At 39.8% G+C, this 24547-nt stretch overlaps 1 protein-coding gene across 2 annotated transcripts in view; it reads left to right on the plus strand.

The window, feature by feature from the left end:
- Positions 1 to 18987, plus strand: part of tspan4a (tetraspanin 4a) — a 172598-nt gene extending 153611 nt beyond the window's left edge. For both annotated transcript variants that reach the window (XM_082535689.1, XM_082535688.1), the window contains 3 exons: positions 377 to 508; positions 12331 to 12414; positions 18433 to 18987. In XM_082535689.1, coding sequence (XP_082391815.1) covers positions 377 to 508; positions 12331 to 12414; positions 18433 to 18501 — 285 coding nt within the window. In that variant the 3' untranslated portion in view covers positions 18502 to 18987. The remainder of the gene's footprint in view (positions 1 to 376; positions 509 to 12330; positions 12415 to 18432) is intronic.
- Positions 18988 to 24547: the final 5560 nt, after the last annotated feature.

Below are 24547 nucleotides of genomic sequence, written 5' to 3' on the forward strand. Positions count from 1 at the left end.
AATCTCTTTCAGAGGCATTTAATCTTTTCAACTACACTGATGAAATGAATTGTGCTGAAAGCCACGATGCCTTATATAAAAAAAATCTATACCAATCTCAAAGCGGGGAAATATTTATTTAAAAGAAAAGTGGGGCGAGTTAGAAAGTTATTTTAAGGCTTTGAGACGGCTACAGCTCAATATCAGGCGGATGAGGTGTTTTATATGCTCAGCACATATCGGTTATTTTACCCAAGGAATTTTAATTCGTGCGAGGTAAACAGCTTTCGTGCCCATCACTGGAGGATGTATATTTCTTTTGCCGTGAATTAGGATTTCAGTGTGATGATAACAAAAGGTCAGACTCTGAAGGCTCATTGTTTTTCTCCCGGCGCAGTTTCGTTGCTGTGGAGTGACCAACCACACAGACTGGTTTGAGGTTTACAACGCCAGCCGCGTGCCAGACTCCTGCTGCCTGGAGTACAGCGACAACTGTGGCCTGGACAACCCGGGAACATGGTGGACAGCGGTGAGTTCAGACATATAAACCCAAGTATACAACAACTTCAAATTGTGCTACTGATATTCCTTCTTTTGTGGTGTTTTTTTCCACAATTTTATTTTTGCAGAGGATATATTTAGTTTGCTAAACCCATCCTCAAACACATTTGGTGTGTAAAGAGTCAGCGCAGCCACGTATCATTTTAATCACCTGCAAAATCATAAACACAACTGCACGTGAGAAAAATTTAAAAGATTTAAGACGAATTAAATGTAGTGTTGTAAACTTGAAAATTGGAAAACTTGAGAGCATTGCAGCCTACTGTTAGATAATGATGGAGATAGTATTAATGATAGAGGTTTTGCTTAACTCAGAGGAGCAATTACGTGTCACAGTTCTCTGATTCAGGTAAATATCTAGTCAATATCCTACTTTGCTAATAGTCTTAACTTCAAAACGTTATTAAGCATATGTAATGTGTAATTTTCTTAGTTATAATAAGAGTACCTCCAGTATTTTCCTCTGTTTGGACCGAGCAGTCTACTGATACTTTTGTTTTTGTGGCACAACTTATCATATTCGTTCAATCCAACATGGACGCTGACTGAAAACGACTTTTTCTTCATCTATGTGCCTGTGAATTTCACATTAAAAAGATTCTACATGCTTTATTTTGTAATACACCATGCTGTAATACAGCATTTTGTAATACACCATGTCGAATTTGCAGGGGGGGGGGGTTATAGTGTGTGCTCAAAATTGAGTCTTTGCAGGACTGTGCAGGCCTTTTTCTTCACATTTTACCTAGCCAGTACTTTTTTTTTTCATGCATCTCTCCCAAATTACAGATTCTGATTCATTTTGATGGTAAGAAAGACCAATGAAAATGTCAGGCTTTTGTCTCTAATAGTTTCTGATATATTCATTTTCAAAAAAAAAAGAAAAAAAAATTGGGTCGACGGATATTTTTCAAACCAAATGTATCTTGAAAATATTTGATATATGAAACTAAAATTTCACAGCTACCATCATAAATGTTCAAATGTTCTGCTGTAAAATTGTCATCCAAATCGGCGATTGTCGAGCAGAAGGCTTGTTTGATTTGAGACAAAATGACTCTACTAGATTATATTTACATGATTCATCGTTCTAAATAATCATTAATGACCTTATACTAAGGCTCGGTTCATTTGCTCTCTGAAACAGACTACTTTAGCTTCTCTCACTCAACCTTAAAAGTGGCTGTTTTCTAATTGGCTGCCCCTCCCAAACAGAAGGTTTGAACAACAGGCTTCTGTGCTCACCGACATACAGAGTCAAGACTAGACAGAACTGTCTGGAACCGAGAGTGTAGAGCAGCCTGAGCATCCCCATGTATGTATATATAGTATATGTGACAGAAAATAAGGACAAGCATAATAAGCCTCTTTCATGATGCCTCTGAGCTCACATTTACTAAAATGTCTAAAAGTTCAATCCATATAAAGCTGCTTTTGCATCCAATCAGAATTCTTACCTACGCTTGATTATCCAAGCATACCAAGTACTTGGTAAGTAATTGTAATTTGGGATGTTAACGGGCAATTCTTTGCTTGATCTCGAATCTGAAATCAATTCAGGACCACAATCAACGTCTAATTCATCTGCTTCAAAACAGTCTGACTCACAAATTGTCAGCAGTCATTTTGCAGTTAAAAAAGGAGAAGCCTTTAAACCTCAGCAGCCCAGCACTTCACCAAGTAAACAGGAGGCCTGGGAGATTTTTGTGTTCATTATAGTGGTTATTGAATTAATCACCTCTCTCCAGAAGGACTTGACTGCTGGTGCTACTAATGTTTTTCTAATGTATTATTAGTGTCATATTTTTAATTCTTAGCAGCTGGACCGTACAGAGAGTTTTTGTTTTCCTTGTGGATTTCAGCACATTAGAAGAAAAGAAGCATGAAACAGAATAACTGCATTTCACATGCATTTCTTTTATCGGGATCTTACATTCTGGCCAGGTTAAAGCCAGCAGTGCAATTTAGCTTAAAAATCAAAGCACTTCAAGGTACTCTCATCTTTAAATAACATTCAAAGTACTTTTACTCTCACGGCTTGGCCATGTTTAATTCAGATTGAAAAAGCTCCTTTCCATTTCAGCATACAGGCATTCACCAGGGAACAGATTTCATGGAAACAGTTCCTTTTTGGGGGGATTTCACTAATGGCAAACTTAAAAACCTAAGCCAGGTGTTGAAGCTCAGAAGAATACGAATGCAAATCACTAGTGTAATTGTATTATACTGCTATAATACCATGAGTGTAACTTGAATCTTAGTCAATCTAACTATTTAAATTGAATAAGATTCAAATAAGATTGAATAAAACAGTAAAATCTAAGTCGTCATTTAACCCAGGCCTGTAATTTATAAAATCAGAAAGCTTCCTTTTGGTTAAGTCTCCTTTATGTGTCACATCTTTGTATGGAAAGAATGATGTAATCACTTCCAAAGGCCTACAGTATAGATGGGTTACTAATATGGAGGTCCAGGTAGTGTCTAGCCATGGGCTAACTAATATTGCCCGTGCATGTGGAGTGTTTGTGCTCTGCTCTCCTGTAAATGTCTCATTTTTTTCCCGTGTAAACAACTTTGCAGCTGGGACATTCTAGCCTATAGATGATCGATGAGGTTTTGCAGTAACTGAAATGATTAATAGTAAACTCCTTTTGAGAAAACAACAGATCTCCATCTGTGCCAGATGGAGATCTGTCTGTGCAACGACTTCATTGATTGCACTTGTAGGACCCCTCCCCTAGGTGTTAGACCCAATCATGATAGCTGTGTAGCTGTTCATCTTGTAGAGTCAAAGACCTGCTAAAACTGGTGGGTCAGGTAAGATCTGGATCAATACATCATCTTTTTCAATCATACCCCCACTTTGTGCCAATTTATAACATTCTTTCTGTTGGTTCGGGAACATTTCTTTGTAGGTTAGTTTCTGTTATTTCTGTACCCACGTTGCAAATTTTCCATGGAACTGACCGTAAGAGGCATTTTCCTCCAGCCACTTTGGATGAAAACTCTAAATACAGATGTGTACAAAGATGGTAAGATGTAAGTGCTGTATTCTCTCCTTGCTGTTATCTAAAGATAGCTTAAGATTAGGTCTATTGTTGCTTTGAAAAATAATGTGCTTACCTCGGATGAACATCCATCACTCCTAATTGTCATGGGATTATGGCGACCACCAAAAAAGTAGCCGAGTGCTGCTGGGCCCTGCACATGATCTATAATTGTGTACAATTACTTAATGTGCATGGTTTTGAAATTGTCTGTATGTGTGTGAGTGTTTTCCAGTTGTTTGAGCTTGTTAAGCATGCTGGTAGCGTCCTGAACAAAAGCAGGTAATAAAGATAAGAAAGGTTTAATGAAAAAGTCAATGTATTTTACTGCTGGCTTCATAAGGCTGTCTTTGCCTGATATCAAAGGGGAATTTTCAGTAGATTCATGTATCTCTGGAAGCATTCAAAAAGCAGGGTTTTCTTTCATCTTCAGAGATCCAGCTTTTTTTTGCTTGCGACTGTGAGGATTTCTCCTAATTCTATTTTCAGAGACGCAGCTGCATTGTGTGGCAAAAGTTGGTATAAGTCAGTGTTATTTAGTGTTATTTTGCACTTCGGCTGCTGCAAAATCGCACACAAAAAGGATTTTAAAAAGCCAAAAGGTTCAAAAGGCCAGAACTACGATAAATAGATGCTTGTCCGTGCACCGGTGAGAAAGGTGAGGAAGCTGTGGGATTGCAGTGGTAAATAGTAGTAGTAGTAGTATATATAGTATACATCATTATTTTGCACTTCGGCTGCTGCAAAATCGCACACAAAAAGGATTTTAAAAAGCCAAAAGGTTCAAAAGGCCAGAACTACGATAAATAGATGCTTGTCCGTGCACCGGTGAGAAAGGTGAGGAAGCTGTGGGATTGCAGTGGTAAATAGTAGTAGTAGTATATATAGTATACATCATTTTTGCAGGTTTGACTGAATAAAAATGGAACACGTGTTATTGTCTGGACAGTTTGCAAAGCTTCACATGATTTAGCAAGACTGGATGTTGTTTCTGGAGAGGTAATTGAGTATGCTGTGATAATATGGAGGGACAGCTGGTATTAATAGCACATTCATTCAAACCCACCTACTTGTGGCCTGTTCATCACCCTGTAAAACTGTGCTCCACTGAATGTTTTACTACAGTATCATTACATTACTGCAGTGTCATTGCAACATAATTATTCTGAACTGAAGCAGCTACCTCTTCTCTTGATATTCTTCCGTTAGATTTGCCATGAACACAGTTCTTGAACGCAGTTAGTCTCAGCACTTCAATCGTTAAATCAATCTGGAGGTTTAATGAATTGGTGAGAAAATTGGCCTCTTTTCTTTTACATACATACATATAACAGTCGTGCACCTATATTAAAGAAATTTCATCCCTGAACAACCGTGCACTTATTTTCAGAATTATCTCTCATTCCAAACTGTTTTTTATTGAATTTTATTAAATTTGTAGTCTTTCAGCGGGCTACATCTTGATGACTAATGAGTTCCTATTGGCGGATGATGCATCAAATTGTCCCCTACAGCTAGCCTTTATTATTAGCCTGTCACACATGCTCTAATGTTTTAGTAACCTTTGGTGACCCAAATTGATCTTTGGATTGCACAGATTAAAACAATAATGGCTAGACTTTAGCAAACAGCATGAATTTCTATATATGTACGCCCATCGACCTCAGTGTTAAAACCATCTGCCCAGTAATATGTAGCTCATTAGCAGCAGATCTCCTGGATCCTGCAGTTTTCAGCATATACTTCTGTGCATCAGACGTGTTCCAGAGGATCTTGTTCGACTGGAAGGATCAGTGCAGCGGCTTCTCTATTGCAATCTTCGAGATGTTTTTGTGGTGTGCCGGGGCGCACTGGCCTGCTGAATGGTGGGGTCTGCAATATTTATGAAGTGGTGTACGTCAAAGTAAAATCCACATTCATGCCACCACCCAAGCAGAACATTACATTGTTGATCAGCCTGTCAGCGGTTTAAATTGGTTTGAATGGTTGATCACTGTATAGCACCCCACACTTGAAACACACTGATTTATATGATTGCATAATTTTTCTAAACTGTGCATTTAATTATTGATGGTGAGTGATAAATAGACCAGCCTTAACACATGCCCAAAGCCAGTTAGTTAACTTCACCTGCCTACCGCTGTGCCTGTTCTGTAGAACATCTCTGATCTCTGCCCCTCTCCTGCAGCCTGGCTGCCTTGAATCTCCCTGCTGTTAGTACAGCAGGTGCTGCCACTGAATCTTTCTGCATTAACAGGCATCGCTTTCTAGTGCTTTCAAGTTTTTCCTACCCACCATTTTCTTTGCGTTTCATCTCCATGTTTAGAAAATCCTAACTTTGGTCTGACCGTTCCACGGTGGACACGATATTCTCTGGAATATCCATCAAATGTGATTGTTGCACCCACTCTTTGCAAAAGAAAGGGTTCAGTAGCTTTTAATGGGAAGAAAATGTCAAATAATATAAATGGAATAATTGGCACTGGCAAAGTGTCTCAGTGGCTGTATAAGGTGTGAGCCTTTAAGCGTAATGAAGCTATTATGTTTAATGAAAAAGAAGAAAAGAGAGGCGCAGCTCCCAGCAGACAACAGGTGTGCCAACTGCAGCATCTGATTATTATCATCCTATATGGAGGAGATAAAAATAAGATTTGAAGTTGATCGTCATCATTAAGGACAGAGAGCGTTACGGTTACCTCACACACCGAGACTCCTGCAGTCCAGCAGCACTAAGCCAGTCATACAACATCATTAGGAGTGAAGGCGATGAACAGTAATGGCAACGATTTTTGTTCCGTTCGGCGTCTGATGTTATTAAGTTATTGCAACAAAATAGCAAATGGGCCGTTTCAGAAATCATATCAAGGGTGCCAGATGCTGCCTGCAGAAACAGCCACAGAATGCATGGTTCGAGATCAGAGGTGGGCAATTAATTTTCCCAAGAGGCCACACGAGAAACTGGGACTATTGTGGAGGGCTGAGCTCAGTTCTGCTCAGTATTAATTTTGTCTCCTTTAAGCTTCTTTGTGTGACCCTCCACAACAGTCCCGGTTTCTCATGTGGCCCCTTGAGGAAATGAATTACCCACTCTTGCTGTAGAACAAGTGCTGTGAATCTCTTGAACATTTCAAAGCTTGTGAGGTGACTTTATTTTGTATCTATAGCTAGTGTTGCAAGTTCAGGAGTATAATTTTGATATTCTGATCTAAACCTTTTATTCCTTGAAAGTACTTATAAGAGCTCCTCAAAATGATTGCTTTTCAAACCAGCATTTTTCTGAACTTTTTCAAACTGTCAAACGTTAAATTTCCACAATTTTTAGATGAATGTGCTGATGGACATTAGCCAGCCAGAATGCACAGAATGCTCCTGATTTCCCACTAAATGGTCAGATAAATGTTTTGTTATCATTCTACAGAATATAGTCATTATATTAAGAAAGATTACATTTATATTTATTGGTTTATGATTTATCAAATGTTGGAGGTTAGCACTGTTGTCTTACAGTAAGAAGGCTCTGGGATCGACTCCACCACCTGCTGCTGGGACCTTTCTCTGTGGAGTTTGTGTGTTCTCGCTGTGTCTTCGTGGGTTCTCTCTGGCTTCCTCCTACAGTCCAAAGACATGCAGATTGCAAATTGCCCATAGGTGTGAACATGAGTGTGAACGGTTGTCTGTCTCTCTGTCAGGCCTGTGACACACTGGTAACCTATGGCAGCTGGGTTGGGCTCCAGCCTCCCTTGCAACCCTGAATTGGATAAGTGGAAGAGGATTTACAGATAGAGTTGTCAAATGTGAACTGTGAAACAAAGACTCTTACAGAAGATGACAGGTACTGAACTGAAGACATGAGCTTCAGCAGTCACCAATAAATCTTGGTTTCCTCTCGTAAACTGCAGAATTTGAATTCGGTGCCATTATGCACAAAGGGCCAAGCTGACAAACGACAATGGTTTTCACGTTTCAAAATGAAAACGTGCAACCTTTGAAAGCTTTTCCTATTTCTCTTTGTGAGATCAGCTTCTGCATAAACCACTGAAAGCTTTTTTTAAAATAAGGCATATTTACGCCCTTCAGGTGACTGCTTGTTGGCCTTCTGAATTTCACTAGCGCCTGCGGCTTGAAAGGCATTTTGACAATAAATTAATGTGGCTTGTTTTATATTTTGATTCATGTTTGTCTGCAGATCAAGGATTCTGTCCCTGTAGTTCTCAGTGAAGCACAGCAGCTCTCTCTTCCAATAATACCTGCATTCACTTCTGCACTGAATGTGGATATCTGTTGCATACCTCGCTTCAATTGAACGCGTACTCAGATGTTGCCCTCAGTGTGTTAGTATTGTCCAACTGAATTCAGTTTCAACAGCTTCCCAGTGTGAAGTCACACATTTTATACTCGAGTGATTTTTCTGTCGGGTTCCAAGCGACAAGTACAAATCAGATGCTGTTCAAGGCCACCGGCAGGTTTGCGTTGCTCAAGTGTCTCGGAGCAGATGGGAGTGTTTCTTTTCCCCACATTCAAGTTTTATGAATGCCTCTTAGTACCGTTCAGTAAATATTTCAATAATGCATGTAATACTGGAGGAATAAAGGTCTGCTGCTTTGTCTTGGTTTGTATTTTTGTGGCTCTTGTCATTGGCGGTTAAGTGTTCACGGTGTCAAACAATGTCAAAAAAATCCCGCTATGCATTCACTGACAGGCGAACAGAAACGAGGTTGGAATGACAGGTTCAAACAAAGGCTCGACAGCATTCACACACAAAGACGCAGTCACATTTTAAAAGCCCTGAAAATTTTTAAGATCTATGAAAACCTTTGTAGACAACTACATCACAGCTGCAACTGTTTATGCGAGAGGGCGAAGAGTTGAATAAACTCTGCTTTTGTCAGAATTACAAAGGCACAGGGTCATCTTTTAGATATCTCAGCCACACAGGCTGAGATATCCACTGGCTTGATCCGAAGCCAGTGGATGAATGGATTCAGAGATTCTTTAATGTCACTGTTAGACTCAAACCTACGTGACAAATAAAGGAGACTGCACAGTGTTTTAATCATGCAGAGTAAATAATGTGTACAGTAGTGTGTGAATGTCAGTCAGTCAACCAGCATGCTTTAGAGTCTTTTGAGCCCAACTTGCTTAGGTGTGCTGTATCTCTAACCAGGTCAGCTCCACCCACCAATTTCCTGTAAGAAATTGAAAGACACAGCAAATAAGGACAGGACAACGAGGCCAGCCCAGAGGCCGTCGCCAGTAAATGAATTGCACCACCACCAGGTTATTAGACATGGCAATGGAAACAACAGCACCGGAGTGCAATTTCAACAAATTGTGAACTTCAGACAATCATTGTAGAAGCCCAGAAAAGGAAACACGTTTTATGTGATGGTCTGAGGTCTAAAATCACAAACGGAATAAAAATACTGAATGGAAACAAGTAGCAGAGGCTTTAACTAAGTTCAAAGCCAAAGGAACCAAAAGAAGGTAGAAGCCATATTTGAGTAACCGCTAACACCTGTTATTGGCACATCTATGATTCTACACTAGCAATGGATTTATATATATATATATATATGCATATGTATATTCTTTTGCTAGTACAAAGGGAAGGAAAAATTACAGCAAGCAAACTTTTTCACCACTTGTTTGTGCAACTGCCAAACTTTCTCTGTTTGGCTGTAAAGAGTATTTCTAAAATTACGGTGAGAATTCAATGGGAACGGTGTTAGACCATAAAATGCAAAATGGTATATCGCCATTGCAGAAACATTTAATAGCCATAAATCAATCAAAAATACATCAGTTCAACTTTTACAGTCATAATATGTAGAAATCTTCTTTTTTTTTTTTTTACTGTGAAAATCACTTTTTTTTTTATCACTTTTATGCTGAAAATACAAAAATATCATATATATCAACAGAAGACTAAATAGTGGCCGAGGAAGTGTCTGGATATACTCCCAATCCAAAAAGGCCTGTGCTACCGTGACATCGCTGTGCAACCATAAGAGTGGCACAAGGTCAGGTTGAAGCACCTCGTCTCGGTTCCTAAGTCCAGTAAGATTTCCACCAAGAACAATCAGATCAAAGATGCTGCTCTCGTCGACATGCAAGGCTGCAGCTACAGCTCAGATACGCATGCAAGCATCCAGCGTGCCGATAGGCCGGCCTCGATTAACTTCAGCCAGGCGTAGCATGCTGGCACATGATAATGTGTATATACTGTTTTTTGTATTCTTAGATCGACTTGAGAATATGGTAAATTGAACCATTTCTGAGGTGTACAAGTGAGTTCATTTGTGTTTGGTAAGCAAAGGAATAATCCTGCCACTGACTAAAAATCAACTGAAATTGAAAACTACTCATAGAGTATGTTTGGGTACCTGAGAGATGTACTGAAAATAGATGTGCATTTCTTCTTCTTCTTTTTTTTCTACCCTGTTAAAGAATTTTTGAAAGGCAGTTAGAGTCTGTTGATTTTATTTTAAGGACAGAAGTTGAAGTCTGAACCCAGCTGTACATCATCTAGTTCGTATTTGAGCTGAGTCCTTTTTTAACTGACACGTTAGAGCATCTTTTCACAGTGAGGAAAATGATGCAGAGATGAAGGTGGAGGTGGTCCAGGGGAAAGTACAGTCCAAAACAAGATTCATGAGAATCCATTGAGACCAGGACGGAAAGTGCAAATTCGGCACACGCTGCACTTTTAGACAGAGTTCAGAGTTAACACCTACCACTTGAACACCACAGAATTCTTGAAAAGGCCAGAGCTGTGAAAAAGAGACTGTCTGTCAACATCAATGTAAACCTGCTGCAGCGCTCGCTGGAAATGGATGATATTCATGAACCAGGATGAGTGGAAAATGCAGGTGACGTGGACCTTGGCAGGACTTTCATGCAATGACTTGTGATCACACACGCATCACTTTTCCAGTCCAGCTCTTTTTACTCACAATGCTCTCGTTATCACGACTGCCCACACACACACTATCCATAGACTCTTCATTAGAGCCTCTCACAGGCACACTCATCCATCCCCACAGGCAATATCACAGGCCTGCCACTACAGCATGGGTAGTAATGACTGTACAGGTCACAGCCTTACAGTTCAGTGCCACTGTAAGGATTTTTCTAAACTAAACTGTTGCTGTTACTTAAGACAGTGTGGTACTTGTGCTTGTTATGCACAGTGTTTCTTAAATGTGTTGAATGGGGCTTTAAATTTGCAATAAAGGATTTTTGGACTTATAAGTGTTTTTTAAGCTGAGCAGTCATAGTTTTCTATTCTAATAACTTTACCTGCTAAATCCTCCTCTGTGTTGGCCAACTAAGCAGCCACAAAGCTGCCAAATCCCACATTAAGAGCAAGGAAAGTGAAATTCGTGGTGTAGTCCACTAAGTAGTGGCTACAACAGCCAAAGAATTGTTGCAAAGACATTGATTGCGGTTTCTTTTACATTTTTTTTTTTAGCTTGCCCTGGAACGTTGTTGATGGGTTTAGTGTCTGGCATGGCAGGTTCAGGTTTACTAACGTGGGGTTTCCCCCCCCTAGGTTTTATGAGAGTCTGCAGTGGATGTCAGACAATAAAAATATGAATTTATATATTTTCAGATGCAGCTTTCTGGTCCAAGGGGTTTACATTCGGGCAGCATTTTGATGAATAACTTCGAAGATGTCTGAAATTTTGGCTTACTGCATGACTTTCCATATTGATCCAGCCGAGAACTCTTTTGCCGCACACCAAGGAAAAAAAATATATATATATTTTTCGGTACCAGTGAAATGCAGAGTTGATTGTGTTTGCTTTCTCTGGCTCTGACTCAGCTCCTTGATGTAAGGACATTTATAAAATAGCACAATCAGGAAGTTAAGTCTGCAGAAATGAATAATTAAATTAGAACAGCACTGTAGCCTGTTATGATAGCACTTACCCTTTTACTACAGTGTGTCAGGCAGGCTTTTCTCCTGTGTATCTATCATATTGACACACACAGAGCTCACCACCCGGCTTTAAAATGTCTGCAGTGCCCGTGTGTCACATAGCTTTCATTGCAAATGCCACTCCATTACTTCTGATGTCCGCTTTCATCTGCACAGAGACAGCCACTTCCTTTGCTTTTGATAATCCATCTCCTTCTCTTTACTTGCGTAAACTTCTGAGCATCAGAATAACTAAGACTAATAATTAACTTTCTTTTCTTCCTGCCTCTCAGGTACACAAAGATTGTACATTCAAAAGTGATTTTTAAATCTAGTCTGGATGTTGAAACTGTCTTGGAGACAAAAACAAAAAACGGCGAAGCAGTGAGAGGGTAGAGAGAGGGTTCTCCTTTTTTTTCTGTCAACTTGCCTTCAGAATAAATTCAAGCAATGTCAGACATGAAAAATTCAGGCCCATCTCATGTCGAAGTGATACAGACGGCATATGTGCTGCTCCTGTACTCACATTACTGCTGTTTGTACTGCTGAAGGGAGACAGAGACAGCAGGGCTTCGAATTTAAAAAGTTTTCCCAAAGAATATTAGGTCAGAGAGAAAGGATTAGTAGATAAGGATGTTGCCACATGGGATCCTTTAGCTTAGGAGTATTTTCTATCATGGTTTCTTTATACAGTAGGAAAAGAGTCGTTGTAAGGGTTCCTTCACCTGTGTATTTATTACAAGACATCTTAATAGTGAGTTTACTTTTGGGGGCTAATGTTTGCTCATCATGTGCATATTTTTTTTCTGTGTGTCTCCGCAGCCGTGCTACGAGCGGGTAAAGGACTGGCTTAATGAGAACCTGGTGGCACTTTGGATCTTTGCACTATGCACAGCACTTACTCAGGTAATTGAAGCTGGAAAGCTGTGTGATTTTTATTTTTTTTCCCCAAGACCCTTTAGCTCCATCCTTGCTATCTATGGCACTGCTTCAGAAAAAGGCTCCTACTTTGAGATAAATAAATCTAATACTGCCTGTTTCCTTTGCATTAAGCATAGGAACGCAGGATTTTTGTGGACAGCTTGAGCCCATATAAGCCTCTTGTGTTACTGCTGAAGACCACATAGGGAGGTTTGACTTTCCATAAAATTCTTTTATCTCCTTTCCAGCCAAGTGATACGTGATGTGGTTTCACAATCTGGGTGGAGAAATATGCTCTGCCTGAGAACATCGATCACACGAGGCTCCTGTGTGGCTGTAGGCTGATTTTTAGTCACCCATTAGAGTCTCAGTGCCCTTGAAAACCCTGCATGCAACATCCTACGTGATAAACCTACACAGAGCAAAATGAAAACTAGATCGAAGAATGAAGAGCTTCCGGTCTTGTCGTAAATAATCTGTGGTACAGTACAACACAAGGAGTTATTTACGGTTTAAATAATTGCAAGTAAGAATTTTACAAGTGAAAAACCGAGTGAATATCTAACAGAACGTGCAGAGACTTGTGGTGTAATCATAGACTCCACGCTCGCCTGTTCAACTGCTCGTTAACACAGATATGTAATCAACCAATCACATCGTCACAACTCAGCAAACTCTATTCTGAGGTTCAAATCGAGCGTCTGAATCGGGAAGAAAAGTGATTTCAGTGATTCCTGTGGGATTTTCACACACAGCCTTATTGACGTCCGAGGTCAGAGGAGGATGGGTGGACTGCTTCAAGCTGAAAGGCAAGCAACAGTAGCTCAGAAAACCACTTATTACATCCAAGACATGCAGAAGGGCATCGCTGAATGCACAACACATCAAACCTTGAAGCAGATGAGCTTCAGCAGCAGAAGACCACAGGCTGCAGTTTACAAACAAACTCACCAAAACTGGGCAATCCGGTCATTAAGTGATGACGTGACGAATCCTACTTCCGGGCCTAAAGTAGTCTGCATTTAATATGGCTTTTGTGTTGTTAACATGTTTAATGTTTTATATTTTCTTCTATTTGATCTCAAAAAGCTCCTAAAACAGTCAGTGATCACTGTTGACCTCTCTCGGCTTTTATTACCGCTAATCATTTATTAGAGCTCAGTTTTTAAAACCTTAGGCTGTAACTACAGCCCAGCCCATGCAGCAGTATATGAATGACTAACCTCGTATTGTGGATGGATTATCTCAGTTGTTCTCCTGGCTGAAGTTTGGTCCTTTTACAGCATCCTGCCATGCGATTACATTTGTTCCTGACCACCGAGAACACTCACGTTAACTTTTATAGAGTGGAAAAAAAAGTTAGCTTGTTTATATTATGCTAACATAGCTGTGTCGCTAGCGGTCACGTAGCACATCATTATATACCAGCTAGCCAAACTTCAGTAACCCTACAAACGTCACTGCTGTTTAGTTTTCTGTCTTCATTTATGTTGGAAGTGATAACAGAGCTGTACGTTTTAATTTGTTTCCAAAACCCCGCAGTCAGGACATGCTATATTGTATTTAGATAGAAGCTAGCGAGCTAACTTCCTGCTAACTTCTAACTCCGTTAAATGTCACAAATTCCGTTTTCATGGATGCCTGAATGTTAAACTCAATTGTTACACCTGGTAGAGCAGAACGCTGATCATTTTATTAAAGATGAAAGACTTTAGACAGTTTTTCAACTCTCAGTAATGCCATAGTGATCGTTTGATATATGGACCCGCAGCGGAGTTTAGGCCCAGACACGGCTAGTGACGTCAGACTTAACAACCGGATGGAGGATTGGAACACAGTTCAGTTTGTTAGGGTTAGAATTTGGTGTAAACATCATGAAATCATATTTTGGGCTCCTTCGAACCAAATGACGATCACTCATTTTCCTTAATGACCACAGCGTACCCATCTTCCGATGGCTCCTCCCTGTAGGATAAAGCTCAGATCATTCCAAACTGGTTTCTCGGCATCCACATTCACCAGATCTCAGTCCAGTATAAACAGTGGACTTTGCTACAGCATTTTGGCTGTTACCATATTGATTTGAGAAACCGAAGGCACTGCATGCTCTTACCAACCACAAAGCCACATAAGGAAGTTCTCCACTGGCTCCATGTTTATAGACCTCCATCTTTTATCTACAGTCTGTGGGTACATATAATTATTTACAATAGTTGATGTTAGTAAACATTAGATGAACTGATGGAGCACAACCGATATTAATGATATTACTGCTTGATCTAACAAAAGGCTTGCCTGCTTATGTTACACAAGATTTTTCATTAATCATCAGTGGATATTATTCACATCAGTGGCTGCAGTTTGGCAAGATTTGCATAGTTTTTTTAAAGGCTCGCAGACATCTCTTTATTTAGCAACACACAGCTTGCACACAGCTCGAGAGAGATGTCTGAAAACCCCTTAAAGTGCAGCGTGTTTTAGGAGGCACTTTAGGAATAAACATTTTAGGAGTGGATGAGGTTTAGATAAACCCCAGAAGATATTTTTTTACTCATAGCATTAGAGACAGAGAATCGTGACAGTAAAGCAACTTAAAACCTAGAATCTGCTTATACATAAACCCAAATATATCCATAAATTCAACAAACCAGTGACTAGACAGTTCGGATAAATGAGGGATTATCATAATAGTAGTTCATATAAACACAGGCAACTGAAATTTTAAAGGTACTTATATTTTAAGACACCATGTTGACTAAAATTGAATTATGAGAGTGTACAAACCATATTTTCATCCATCTTGGCTGTGCACAAAAGTTAGCTTTAGGGAAGTTTTATGGTCAAGGCTCGAGAGAAGTGTTTAATCAGGGTTTCCTACGGTGCGTGCGACACAGCAGGGTCTACAGGAACATTTTAAAATAGGTTACAGATACTGGTAACAGCAGCCATTAAGCAAGCTCACTGAATTATGACTCTCCCACAAATCAGAAACAATAAGGGCCAGTTCTGTATAATGAAACGATGTTGATTTATTATTCTAAAAAGTTCAAACTATGTTAATGGAGCTGCATCATTTAATTCACTCGCAGTCAGGCAAATGCACACTTGGATTGCATCTGCATTGAGCCATTTAAATCTGAAAAGCAGTTTTTTTGTGTGTGTGTGCCAAAGTGATTTGCGCGCACATTAGCATTGCGGTGTCATTTCTGTGTCCACAGTGAAATGTCTGAATGCCACCATTTTGCAACATCTCTGTTTGTCCCCCGTGCACAATGAAACGACTTTTCTGGCATTTTAAGCTTTAAACACTCCAGAGACCAATTTAGTAAAAGGTCTGTTTTCAGGGGAGAAAAAGGCTCTTTTAGTCTGAATGTCTGGGCGGAGAGCTGAAACAGAGAGAAAGAGACACATTTACAATTTACCTGGCTTAATGTGGACGTCCTCCTACATAGAAACACGAGAATTTATTTTAGTCTTTAACTTTAAATTAAGGCACCTTTGTTTACTTTAACTAGTTTTTTATTGGCATGCAGATGAGAAGCATACTGGCTCTATAACTACCAAGTGAATGATTCAAAAACTTGAAAAATTGTGCAAACCTGCACAAATAACCGAGCGCTAACAGTGCCCGAATATCATCAAGTCTTTCCAACTCAGTCTCATTCAAAAGTGAGGTTTTTTACCCAGTGAATCCACTGATATTTTACTTTAGATGCCAGTTTCCCGCTCTAAAGTGAATTCACACTTAGTGAATTCATTATAGAAGACAACTGCCACTTAATTAACAGACTGCATCCTCAAGTGATGTGTTACACCTTGAAAAAAGTGGAGAACCATTGAGATGCACAAGTTTGATTTTAGTGGTACAAGAACAAAGTCATCAGAAGTAGAACTATGTCCTTTAATAATGAATCACTTCAGAGGTTTTCAAACCTAACTTGAAAGTTTTTTTTCAAAGTTTCTTTCAAGGCTGAGAACAAATGCACTGCCTAAATTTGCTGAATAACTTTCCGCTGACTGGCTTTATCGCTGTGTAAAGGACCACACAGGTTCAGCCATATCTATAATGCATCATAATGAGTCTGTGTGGGATAATGTGTGTGATCTCAGGTTGCATAACACTTTATACCAGTGTCAGTGAATTGTAAATTGATCGTTACTTTTTACTGGTATCAAACGCATCATAATTATTGTGATGTTTCATTGTTATTAGTATCATTTGTGTTACTATAATTGTAGATTGTATTGTATAAAATAACGACTCTATGGATACATATTGTATGATGTATTGCATCATAGATATCATGTACAAACGTGTCGAGCCACCTCTTATTTCTTTATATTTTGCCCACAAGGAGCCAAACTTTCGAGTCATTGTTCTATTATAGTTATTCTTTGTACTCATTTTGAGTCCAGTCCTTATACCTGACCATTTTCAGGGCAATGTTTTTTGTTAGACGAACATTTAAGAATAAATAAGTCATCTAACTCAGGGGATGGTGCTGTGTCTACAAATAACAGACAACTCATTTTAAATTGTATCTTTGGGCACTTTGTTACTAGCAGCAGGTCACAAAAAATTATAATCTGTTCTCATTTCTTTAGCTGAATCTATGAAAAATACCAAAGATAGCATAGTTTTACAGACTTGAAATAGTATTTTCAACTCCAACAATGAGATTCCCAAATAGCTAATAGCTGGAAACTTGAAATATCTTAGAATGGCATGCAGTGTGTCCTTTATAATTAATCCTAAATGAATAGTAAAAAATCCAGCAAAAACCTGACACATAGCTGACACTGGACTTTCAACTAAGCTGTTCTCTGAAGCATTTCAGCCAGTAGTGTTGATGATCTCTTCAAAACTGAATTCTGATTGCAGATAAGTACTGTTAGATTTTCATTCACTGTGCAATACCATCTGCAGCAGCTTCATTTTTCAGTATGACAATGATCCCAAACACACTGCCATCACAATAAAAGCATAGCTGGATAGAAAAACACAGTGGAACACTATCAGTCATGGATTGGCCTCCCAGAGCTCGACACTCGAGATTATTGAAGGAGTGTGGGATTGTGTTGAAAAAGAACTGAACAAAAAGTCAACCAACATCCTGAAGACTACTTAAAGAAATGACAAAACTTGACTAAGAGAGCTCAGACTGTGTTGAAGAATAAAAGTGATCATTTTTAATTTAATTCAATTGTATTTATACAGCACCAAATCATAACAACAGTCGCCTCAAGGCACTTTATACAATAATATAACAGAGAAAACCCCAACAATCATGTGACCCCCTATGAGCAAGCACTTTGGCGACAGTGGGAAGGAAAAACTCGCCTTTAACAGGAAGAAACCTCCAGCAGAACCAGGCTCAGGGAGGGGCGGCCACTGGACGTGACCGGTTGGGGTGAGGGGAGGAAGACAGCACAAAAGACATGCTGTGGAAGCGAGCCAGAGATTAATAATAAGTAATGATTAAATGTAGAGAGGTGTAAAAGCACACAGTGAGTGGAAAAGGTGCCTGAATAAGCATATTATAACCGATATGTGATATTGACTTTCAACCTCTGTTTTTGTCTTACTTAAAAAAGATAAAGCAGAATATTTAGCCAACATATCTTACACTTATTTGAGTGTTGGGACTGTCTCCTTATCATTATCAGAGATACACTTCCTCTTCTTTCAGCTGCTCGCCACAGCGAATCATCACATCTGCCTCCTCAGTCTATTACTAGCATCCTTCTCTGTCACAGGAACCCTCTAGGTGATCTGTGATCGTTCTCTCTTCCCTAGCAGCTCTGTCTTCACCATCCTTTGTCCAATAAGTTAAGTTAGCTACACTAAGAGTTCGCTGTAACAGTGGGAGAATATCTTTTTGTCATGTATGGTTGAGCAGGTACACAGTGATCCAAAAAGTGAGATGAAAAGTTCCTTTTATATTTCACTCCCAGATCTCTGAACCCTTTAATGGCCGGCCTGTTTTTGTTGTGTTTGTGCAGATCCTGGGTCTGGTCTTCTCCATGACAATGTTCTGTCAGGCAGTGAAAGTGGAGACCTTCTACGCCTAGCGATCGACCCTTCCCTTCCACCCTTTGGTGCACTTGGATTGTTATTCATCAGAGAGGAACGGCCATAGACCCACCCTGTTCTCCTCGTTCCTCTCTCCCTGCCTCTCCACCTGCTCCCCCTTCCCCCTCTTCTTTCCAGCGGTTGTCCTCTCTGTGACATTCGCTCTTGGATGTCACCGGTCAGTTTTCTTGCTAACTATCAACAAGCACAGTGTCAGTGTAATACCTGAGTTCCTATGGTTTGCTCTGTGTCGAAAGCTAATTTCTGTGATACATTTTATGAAACAGTATTACGAACATGTATAAAAAAGAAAACAAAACAAAATCCAGTGTAACCCCTTTTTTAAAATCTGTGTTTCGGTTTTAAATTATTTTATGGTTTGTATGTGTTTTCAAAACGAGAGCTACAGTTGAGCAGTGTGCACTGTGTAAAGTGCTTTAAGTGCATGTCTCCTGCAATGATGTGTATTAAATGTTTTGGCTCAACCTTATCTTGTCATTCCTTAACAGAAAACACCATTCTGGTTTAATGTGTAGTCATGCTTTTTTCTGCCTGGTATCCTGGATACTAAACATGAGCAATAATGGATAAAAGGGAAAAAATGCCACGTAAAATTGTTAATTTGGCCTCTCTGCCACGGCACACTGCAGTCATTAAAACATTTTGTAGCGCCTAACTAATCAGGCATTAATTAGATACTTTAATGAAACCTGTGACCAAGTCTGAAGCTTGTGACTTTTTTATTTTTTTATTGGCTGGAGTTTTTCATGAGACACGGGAATAAAAGGAGGAATTTAAATGAACAGTACAGTAGAAGGAGCCTTGAGACTGCCCTGGGGCAATTTCCTTTCCAGCACCAATCAACGCACCAATGACAAAGACTCATCTTTAAAGTCTCCTCTCGCCCTTTTATGACTCCCTAAGTTCCTTTTTTCTCCTCACCTTGGACCGTCAACTATAATACAAGAAATACACCGAGTGTGTACACCAGAGACAACCTTTGATTAAATAACCCCAAAGGGGGAAAATGCTTTAAGACTTGTTTTCATCTGTAATTTAAAGTGCTGCAGGTGCTGGAAGTCTTTTTTGCTTTCATTGTGATTTCTGGTCCATTGCTTCTTTTTATTTTCTTTAATTACAAAGTCATGACCTCAAAGGGCAAAAGTTCTAACATTATCAAATATGTGGAAATAGCCCTCCTGAAATCAACCCAAGAAATTACAGTCAGCAGCTAGGTAGAGCTACAGGCCTCATTACTGTTTTCATATGAATCCAAATGGACCATTTTCAGACATATACACAAGTGTTTCTTTTACCATATATCTTTTACCATATATGTACAGGATTATGGGAATGTTGGAAATAGGAAATGCAATAAACTGACAGAGCCTTTAACGATTCTGGAGATATCTTCAAAACAGCTTTTAGTGTTAAACCACTTTCCCACCAGAGAGTTGCAGATAATGGTTGCACCTGAGAGGCATAAACGGGCACTATTTTACAGAGAGGAAGAAGCTGAACTTAAAGATAGCATTAAGGCTCTGAGAAGAAATAAAATCTTTAAGTAATACGGCGACAAAAATGTATATTGTGGACCTTTTAATGCATGTCAGAACTGGGTGTCCTGTCATGGCTCGCTTTTCATTCTTCCATTTGCATCCATGTAATGGACCTGAGCGTGCATTACTTGCCCCAAGTTCACATAAATGGCATGTAAATACTACAATTCTTGCTATTTTACCAATTGATATGAATGTACAGCAATATTCACTGATTACTGATATATATATATACCGGCCAATCACATGGCAGCAATAAATTTAGGCATGCAGACAGGGTCAAGGTGACCTGCTGAAATTCAAAGTGATCATCAGAATGGGGAAAGGGTGATTTAAGTGACTTTGAACGTGGCATGGTCCTTGGTGCTAGATGCTGCTGATATACGGGGATTTTTCCGGCACAGCATTCTCTGGAGTTTAGAGAGATGGTCTGAAAAAGAGAAAATATCCAGTGAAAGGCAGTCGTCTGGGCAAAAATGCCTTGTTGATGTCAGAGGAGAAAAGCGAGACTGCTTCCAGCTCATAAAGAAGCTAAACTAACTCAAATTATAACCAAGGTATGGAGAATAGCATCTCTGAATGCAGAAAACAGAACATTGAAGCAGCTTGGCTACAGCAGCAAAGGACCACCCCAAGTCCCACTCCTGGCAGCTAAGAACAGAACAATCTCCTATTGGACAATAGGAGGGTGGACAGAAAAATGTTGCCTGGTACGAATTTTAGTCTAAACAACATGAAAGCAGGAATACATGCTGCTTTGTATCCACAATCCAGGCTGCTGTTGGTGTATTGGTGGGGGGGATATTTCCTTTAGCACACTTTGGGCCCAGGTTAGTAACTGAGCAGTGTTTAAACACCAAAGACTAAATCTCATTGCTGCACGTGGCCAGACCTTTAGGACCACAGTGTACCATCTTCTGGTGGCTACTTCCAGCAGGATAACGTATCATGATACAAAGCTCACATCACTTCAGACTGGTGAGGATTGTTTCCGGCCTCTTGTGGAATAGATGCCACAAAGCATATAGACAGTTCTGAAAGCAAAGATGGGGTTTTACACATTATTAGCTAGGATATCACTGAGTGATCCCTCCTCACTTTGAAGCCTCAAGATTAGCATTTTTGCCATCACCACATTTGACTTTTGGACCCAATATCTGGGCAAGAGTGATAAGCACCATATTAGAGGTTCAGTTCAATGTCTCTAATTAGGGGAGATGAGCCCTAAGACATAATCCTGACTTTCTGTTCTAACAAAATCCCCATTGCTAGTCATTATGAAGAAGAAAATTAGCCACAGAGACCAAAATTATCTCTGTAGCATGCTGTAACAGCATGCAAGTCTATGATGACTGACTCACTTGCTTTTGGAGTCAGCCTCTAGTGGCCATTAGAGGAACTGCAGCTTTTGTTTTTCCAGCCCTGGAGGTTGCTGCTTGCTTTTCACACATAAATAGTGCATGAGAACTATGTCAAAAGTATGCACTCCAGTAGCGGTGTTGGATCCCAGCATGCAATGTGTGAAAGACAGGAAACACGATGGAACAATCACAAGTCAATCCCATGGCCCACATAGAGACAGAAGCAGCTTTCACTCACACATTCATTATTCATGTGGTATATCTCTGTTAAACTGAAGCATTTTCAAGTAAATCTCATACAAAGCACACTTTCAACAAGCACTTCCATTTTTCTAGAACATGTAATTGAACTTAACTATCCAGCAAGGACACCGATAATACTGACAGGATGTCAAAGACACGCAAATGTGACATTTCAATAAGAAATTTAATACATATGAGAATACAAGGAGACTCAGAATGGTGTCAGCACACAGCGGTTCGGGATTCTGTGTTATGTAAGAGTAAAGTTTGAAAATTTTGTGGTTTTGGAAACAGTGGACCACAGTAAGATCTCATATCTTGGGCTTGTATTTGAGTTTGTTTGTTTGTTTTGAGTTTATTATATCATTTATCATTTCTAGTCTTTGGTTTCTTTGTTAGAGTTCTATCTTATGGTTTATGTCTCTGTGTCTGCCCTGGTCCCACGTCTCTGTTCCCTCTGTTGCAGTGCCTGCCTGTGAGTCTATGTCTGTAAGTTCAGTCTGTGTTATGTTTCCTGTTTTACTTTGAAAGTCCTTGTCTCATGTAAATGCTTCTGGTTGTGCTTCCTTTGTCTCGTTAGGCCTGATTTGCTCCAGTTGTGTTTCCCTCCTGTTACCCATTCCCCGATTACTCCTCTGTGTATTTAAGCCCTGTGTTTCAGTTTGCCTGTGTTGTGATCTACTGTTTACGATGCTGTGTGGTCTGTTTGCCTGAGTTTGTGGTTTTGGAGTCTCAGTTTTGTTACATTTTTTGAGTTCAGCATTAAAGCTGTTTTGAGTTCACGTCTGTCTCCGGAGTCTGCACTTTGGGTCCTTTTCCTGCTTGCACACAGCCGCTCCTTAACATTTTGCCTGACTTGCTCTTACAAGAACGAAGATGTTGTTAAATTGGTAAGACATGTGTGGGAATTTCCTCAGCTCACTAATATCAAAACAAATATCCCTAGATTTTTTACATATTGATTTCAGCTTTGTCAGTTATAAACATTGGACCTTTATTACCTTGTTTTTGTAGGTTTTATTGGACCAACAATGAATGCAAACAGTACATGAAAATTATAGTCCTCGGTCCTTCGGTGAAAGAAAGCAGCCACGGCTGAAACCTTATTTCAACAAACAATGTGGATATTAAAATTCCCGCTCCCTGCCTGTAATGGCTCAGAACCTGCAATCATACAGAAAATAGAAAATATTCTAACCCCGGTAGCGATCATTATCCTCAAACCGCAACGAAAAAGAAAAGACAGTGTGTTGGTAAAGTGTAAAAGCAAGGTTCATGCTGAGCTAGGTTTAAATTCCAAAAACGAAATCTTTAAAACTTTAAACAAAATAAATCAGGGGATAGACAGCCCTTTTTTTGAGGTTTCAGTTGGAAAAAACACACAAAAATAAATGAAAAATGACTACAAATTCACGTCAGAGGATCAGACGAGGGACATGTGATCAAAAAGACAGAAAACACTTGTTTTTTTTAGTGTGTGTGTGTCTCTTTCACTTTCTTGCACCTGTGTAGTAGAGTCAAGGGTTTTTGTGAAGCCCATTGTGTCACATTCTGTCCACGGTCAGACTGCAATAGTCTGGATACAAAGAAAGTGACAAATCAGCAGCTGCAAAAAGCCCACAGGTGTGTGTAGCAATGCTAAAACAAGCGTGGTGCGACGTGCCAGTTCCATTAGCAGAGAAATGTGGTTGCTTTCAACACAGCAAGCCTTCTCCAAACCCCAATGCCTCTTCACCTCCTCGTCCCTCTGTTTCCTCACAAATTCACCTCAGTATTTTAGCACTTCTGCCCCCCCCCCCCCCCAAACCTTCACATGCATTATTCACGCTCATGTTCGTGGACTTTCTCCCATCTTGTGCTTGATCAATAAAACATACCTGTGTGCTTGCTCCCTACACCCCTCAATCCTCTTGTCTCGCTCCCAGAGCGAAATCCTTGAGTCCCCGCTGAGGTGATAAAACAGGATGGCCTTTTCAAAGTGGGAGAAAATGACTACAATCCAGGCCATCTCTCACCAGCGTGAGTTGCGTCTCTAATTTGGTTAGCAAAAGGAAGTCCTTGTATTTGTCACACACTTAGAGAAACCAACCTTTTGTCATGTTCCTGGGTCTGTTGACCCAGCGTTTTAAGTTTTAGTTTATTTGCATTTTGTTTATGTTTAAGTTCATTAGATTAGCAAAGTTCATTTGGTTATTCGACTCCTTGTGTTTTCTTCCCCTGTATTTAAGTTTCCCTCACCCTTTGTGTTTCATGCTGTGTGTCTTATGTTATCAGGTTTGTATTATGTCTGTCTCGTGTTTCCTGTTTTATTTTGAAGGAGTCGTGTGTTCTTTGTTCATTGTATGTAGTTTCACTTCCCTTGTCCTGTCATTAGGCTCATGTCAGTCAGCTGTTCCTCCATGTGTTCCCATTTCCCCTAATCACCTCCTGTGTATTTAGGTCCTCTGTTTTCAGTGTGTCATTGTCAGGTCGTCAGTTGTCCACGCCATGCTTCCAAGTTTCATGTCAAGGTTGTTCTTGTTGTTTGTTTAGTTCTCCCAGTTTAGGTTAATGTTAGTTTTACTTCAGTTTGCCTTGCCCTTTGATTGTACCTTTTTTACCAGCCATATTAAACAGCTTGCTTTTTGTTAACATTCAAGTTTTGTTCCCTGTTCCTTGGAGTCTGTATTTTGGGTCCACTCTTCACAATACATACAGTCTTCCTCCGCCAGACTCTGACACCTTTATCTAAGTTTCCTCCAAGAAAGAGGAGGCACAATCCAAAATATTCTATCACCAGAGAACAAAGTAAGATAAATGAAGTTTAACTTCAGGCTGTTAAATTCTTAAAAATGCAAATCCAAAACAGACTAATATGATGCAGCACAGGGTGTCTTTTGTCC

Source organism: Aulonocara stuartgranti (genome assembly GCF_965226115.1).
Source record: "Aulonocara stuartgranti genome assembly, chromosome: 1".
NCBI classification, from domain to species: domain Eukaryota; kingdom Metazoa; phylum Chordata; class Actinopteri; order Cichliformes; family Cichlidae; genus Aulonocara; species Aulonocara stuartgranti.